The sequence below is a fragment of the Leptodactylus fuscus genome, chromosome 9 (genome assembly GCF_031893055.1).
Source record: "Leptodactylus fuscus isolate aLepFus1 chromosome 9, aLepFus1.hap2, whole genome shotgun sequence".
Classification (NCBI taxonomy): Eukaryota; Metazoa; Chordata; class Amphibia; order Anura; family Leptodactylidae; genus Leptodactylus; species Leptodactylus fuscus.
The window spans coordinates 89,482,138-89,488,092 of NC_134273.1; the positions used below are offsets into that span (position 1 = coordinate 89,482,138).

General features: G+C 46.1%; 1 protein-coding gene across 2 annotated transcripts; it reads right to left on the reverse strand.

The window, feature by feature from the left end:
- Window positions 1–268: 268 nt before the first annotated feature.
- LOC142218893 (BLOC-1-related complex subunit 6-like) lies at window positions 269–5,506 on the reverse strand. 2 transcript variants are annotated; one of them, XM_075287872.1, is made up of 4 exons: window positions 5,358–5,506; window positions 3,240–3,394; window positions 3,073–3,156; window positions 269–452 (listed from the first exon to the last, which is right to left on the reverse strand). In XM_075287872.1, exons 1-4 carry the CDS (start codon window positions 5,404–5,406, stop codon window positions 327–329), a joined length of 414 nt encoding a protein of 137 aa, XP_075143973.1. In that variant the 5' UTR covers window positions 5,407–5,506; the 3' UTR covers window positions 269–326. The 2 variants fall into 2 exon arrangements, with proteins under 2 accessions (XP_075143973.1, XP_075143972.1); XM_075287871.1 differs by having other exon boundaries at window positions 5,352–5,506.
- Window positions 5,507–5,955: the final 449 nt, after the last annotated feature.

The window sequence follows — 5,955 nt, forward strand, 5'->3', positions numbered from 1 at the left end:
TAGGGCTGTGTCAGTCTGGCATTCTATTCACAAAACGGGAAGAGGAACAGCCAAAGTATTACATCATAGGGAGGGGCGGGAGGAGACATCATGTGACCAAAGCAGTATAATTACAAGAGGGCAGGGCCTAATAGGAACTAACAACCTTTCTGAATGCAATAAAGTGAGGCCCCCTAGTGGACAAGAAGCAGCGCAGGTAATATCTATGGAGAACTGGCACAGAATCCCCGCCCACTTATCTACCGACCAATCAGGACTCTCTTTAGTCTTTTGGCCAATTAATACATTTATTAAAAATAGAATCCAAACTCGTCATCAATAATTAACTATTTACATAAAGTCTCAAACATCTCCAGAGTGCGCTTAATCTCCCGGATCTGCTTGGCCAAAGCGTGAATGGGCTGCATGGACCGATCCAGCTCCTCGCAACGCGCCATCAAGGTGTACATACCCTGCGGAGAGAAGGAACACGGATCAGTACACTGCGGAGCGACCCCGAACCTCACCAGGGCAGAATAGTGAGCGCAGCTCTGGAGTATAATACAGGAGAAGTCATGTAATGTATGTACACAGTGACTGCACCAGCAGAATAGTGAGCGCAGCTCTGGAGTATAATACAGGATAAGTAATGTAATGTATGTACACAGTGACTGTACCAGCAGAATAGTGAGCGCAGCTCTGGAGTATAATACAGGATAAGTAATGTAATGTATGTACACAGTGACTGTACCGGCAGAATAGTGAGCGCAGCTCTGAAGTATAATACAGGATAAGTAATGTAATGTATGTACACAGTGACTGTACCGGCAGAATAGTGAGCGCAGCTCTGGAGTATAATACAGGATAAGTAATGTAATGTATGTACACAGTGACTGCACCGGCAGAATAGTGAGCGCAGCTCTGGAGTATAATACAGGATAAGTAATGTAATGTATGTACACAGTGACTGTACCAGCAGAATAGTGAGCGCAGCTCTGGAGTATAATACAGGATAAGTAATGTAATGTATGTACACAGTGACTGCACCAGCAGTATAGTGAGCACAGCTCTGGAGTATAATACAGGATAAGTAATGTAATGTATGTACACAGTGACTGTACCAGCAGAATAGTGAGCGCAGCTCTGAAGTATAATACAGGATAAGTAATGTATGTACACAGTGACTGCACCAGCAGAATAGTGAGCGCAGCTCTGGAGTATAATACAGGATAAGTAATGTAATGTATGTACACAGTGACTGTACCAGCAGAATAGTGAGCGCAGCTCTGGAGTATAATACAGGATAAGTAATGTAATGTATGTACACAGTGACTGTACCAGCAGAATAGTGAGCGCAGCTCTGGAGTATAATACAGGATAAGTAATGTGATGTATGTACACAGTGACTGCACCAGCAGAATAGTGAGCGCAGCTCTGGAGTATAATACAGGATAAGTAATGTAATGTATGTACACAGTGACTGTACCGGCAGAATAGTGAGCGCAGCTCTGGGGTATAATACAGGATAAGTAATGTAATGTAGGTACACAGTGACTGCACCGGCAGAATAGTGAGCGCAGCTCTGGAGTATAATACAGGATAAGTAATGTAATGTATGTACACAGTGACTGTACCAGCAGAATAGTGAGCGCAGCTCTGAAGTATAATACAGGATAAGTAATGTAATGTATGTACACAGTGACTGTACCAGCAGAATAGTGAGCACAGCTCCGGGGTATAATACAGGATAAGTAATGTAATGTATGTACACAGTGACTGTACCGGCAGAATAGTGAGCGCAGCTCTGAAGTATAATACAGGATAAGTAATGTAATGTATGTACACAGTGACTGTACCGGCAGAATAGTGAGCGCAGCTCTGGAGTATAATACAGGATAAGTAATGTAATGTATGTACACAGTGACTGCACCGGCAGAATAGTGAGCGCAGCTCTGGAGTATAATACAGGATAAGTAATGTAATGTATGTACACAGTGACTGTACCAGCAGAATAGTGAGCGCAGCTCTGGAGTATAATACAGGATAAGTAATGTAATGTATGTACACAGTGACTGTACCGGCAGAATAGTGAGCGCAGCTCTGAAGTATAATACAGGATAAGTAATGTAATGTATGTACACAGTGACTGTACCGGCAGAATAGTGAGCGCAGCTCTGGAGTATAATACAGGATAAGTAATGTAATGTATGTACACAGTGACTGCACCGGCAGAATAGTGAGCGCAGCTCTGGAGTATAATACAGGATAAGTAATGTAATGTATGTACACAGTGACTGTACCAGCAGAATAGTGAGCGCAGCTCTGGAGTATAATACAGGATAAGTAATGTAATGTATGTACACAGTGACTGCACCAGCAGTATAGTGAGCACAGCTCTGGAGTATAATACAGGATAAGTAATGTAATGTATGTACACAGTGACTGTACCAGCAGAATAGTGAGCGCAGCTCTGAAGTATAATACAGGATAAGTAATGTATGTACACAGTGACTGCACCAGCAGAATAGTGAGCGCAGCTCTGGAGTATAATACAGGATAAGTAATGTAATGTATGTACACAGTGACTGTACCAGCAGAATAGTGAGCGCAGCTCTGGAGTATAATACAGGATAAGTAATGTAATGTATGTACACAGTGACTGTACCAGCAGAATAGTGAGCGCAGCTCTGGAGTATAATACAGGATAAGTAATGTGATGTATGTACACAGCGACCTCACCAGCAGAATAGTGAGCGCAGCTCTGGAGTATAATACAGGATAAGTAATGTAATGTATGTACACAGTGACTGTACCAGCAGAATAGTGAGCGCAGCTCTGGAGTATAATACAGGATAAGTAATGCAATGTATGTACACAGTGACTGTACCAGCAGAATAGTGAGCGCAGCTCTGGAGTATAATACAGGATAAGTAATGTAATGTATGTACACAGTGACTGTACCAGCAGAATAGTGAGCGCAGCTCTGGAGTATAATACAGGATAAGTAATGCAATGTATGTACACAGTGTCTGTACCAGCAGAATAGTGAGCGCAGCTCTGGAGTATAATACAGGATCTCCGGGTGTCACTTACTTTGATGCTCATGTCCACAGACTCTCCTAGACTGTCTACGGAGTCTCGGTACGTCTGGATGTAGCCTACGCTCAGCGCTGTCATCTAGGATGAAACGTGACATTTGGGGGTCATATTCCGCTCTGAGCAGTGATATTGGGGGGATTTGGGGTCCGGGAGGTTCTTACATTCTGGATTGTGCCGCTCAAACTTTTCATCATCTGATCGACTTTTAGTGCAACTTCTTGCGTGACGATCTCCAAGTCCTTCAGGACCTCCAGGTCGATGGGTGGGATGTCGGCTTTACTTCTCTGCAGCGCATGATGGCGGACATTGGCGTCGGCTACAAGGACGGAAAATCAATAATGGAAACGTCAACGGCCGAGCAGGATAAGACTGGTGTGTGTGTGTGTGTGTGTGTGGGGGGGCTCAATCTGTCTCTGCTACCAGGTATATGGAGATGTTACTGGCCGGCGGAGCCCCCACATACAGTACAGTAGCCACTCGGGCACTAATGTTGGCAGGTTGTGCTGGGACTTGTAGTGTTTCCACAGCTCGGGGGGGGGGGGGGGGGGGGCTTTAATAGAATTAGTTTCCTCTTTATTACTTGCTCGTGAGCGCCCCCTCCTGCTAATCTGAATACACAGCACCCTGAGCAGTAACAGAGAATGACAGGGGCAGATTATCAAATGGGAACTACAGAATAGTCTGACACTGTAGCATATTACACCCAGTGATCCCTAATACTGAGGCCTCAGCATATTACACCCCGATGATCCCTAATACTGAGGCTGCAGCATATTACACCCCGATGATCCCTAATACAGAGGCTGTAGCATATTACACCCTGATGATCCCTAATACAGAGGCTGCAGCATATCACACCCCGATGATCCCTAATACTGAGGCTGCAGCATATCACACCCCGATGATCCCTAATACTGAGGCCTCAGCATATTACACCCCGATGATCCCTAATACAGAGGCTGCAGCATATCACACCCCGATGATCCCTAATACAGAGGCTGCAGCATATCACACCCCGATGATCCCTAATACAGAGGCTGCAGCATATTACACCCCGATGATCCCTAATACAGAGGCTGCAGCATATTACACCCCGATGATCCCTAATACAGAGGCTGCAGCATATTACACCCCGATGATCCCTAATACAGAGGCTGCAGCATATTACACCCCGATGATCCCTAATACTGAAGCTGCAGCATATCATACCCTGATGATCCCTAATACAGAGGCTGCAGCATATTACACCCCGATGATCCCTAATACTGAGGCTGCAGCATATCACACCCCGATGATCCCTAATACAGAGGCTGCAGCATATCACACCCCGATGATCCCTAATACAGAGGCTGCAGCATATCACACCCCGATGATCCCTAATACAGAGGCTGTAGCATATTACACCCCGATGATCCCTAATACTGAGGCTGCAGCATATCACACCCCGATGATCCCTAATACAGAGGCTGCAGCATATTACACCCTGATGATCCCTAATACTGAGGCTGCAGCATATTACACCCCGATGATCCCTAATACAGTGGCTGTAGCATATTACACCCTGATGATCCCTAATACAGAGGCTGCAGCATATCACACCCCGATGATCCCTAATACTGAGGCTGCAGCATATTACACCCCGATGATCCCTAATACAGAGGCTGCAGCATATTACACCCTGATGATCCCTAATACTGAGGCTGCAGCATATTACACCCCGATGATCCCTAATACAGTGGCTGTAGCATATTACACCCTGATGATCCCTAATACAGAGGCTGCAGCATATCACACCCCGATGATCCCTAATACTGAGGCTGCAGCATATTACACCCCGATGATCCCTAATACAGAGGCTGCAGCATATTACACCCTGATGATCCCTAATACTGAGGCTGCAGCATATCACACCCCGATGATCCCTAATACAGAGGCTGTAGCATATCACACCCCGATGATCCCTAATACAGTGGCTGTAGCATATTACACCCTGATGATCCCTAATACAGAGGCTGCAGCATATCACACCCCGATGATCCCTAATACTGAGGCTGCAGCATATCACACCCCGATGATCCCTAATACTGAGGCCTCAGCATATTACACCCTGATGATCCCTAATACTGAGGCTGCAGCATATCACACCCCGATGATCCCTAATACAGAGGCTGTAGCATATTACACCCTGATGATCCCTAATACAGAGGCTGCAGCATATTACACCCCGATCCCTTATATAGGGGTGTGAGTATATCCAGTACAGGCCCCGGGACACTCACTCTCCCGCTCCGGGCCGGCCTTGGAGCTCTTCCTGACCGCGCCCTCCATGCTCCGTTCTCCCGGGCGGTCTCGGCCTCACATCCCGGTACCGGAGCCGCCTCTTCCTCACAAAGAGGCCGGAGCTGGGCGAGCTGTCAATCACTGCAGGTCCCGCCCACCAACAGAACTCACCCGGCGCTCAACCAATCAGCTGTAGAGAAGTTTCTATGGGGCGGGGAAATGGGAGGAGCCTGTACTGAAGTGAAGTTCTCTGCTTGTTACATTGTATCCGGTTACAGGAGGGGGTGGGGCGTACACTGCATCACGTGACAGAACATGAAACCCACCCAAATACAGTTATATATATATACAGACTGTGTGTACTGACCCTTATATCATAGTCAGTGGCTGTGGGTCAGTTACATCTTACATAGAATTCATCCTATCGCACCGCAGTAGATCCCGGGACATCTTTTAGGGTCTGAGCTCTGCTTTCGGTATGATTCCCCTCCCAGGATAAATCTGACAACATTCTGATTTTCTGGCTTTTAATTGTGCGATTAAAGAAAGTTACATTCATTTACATAAATTACAACATAATAAATAACATACCACAGA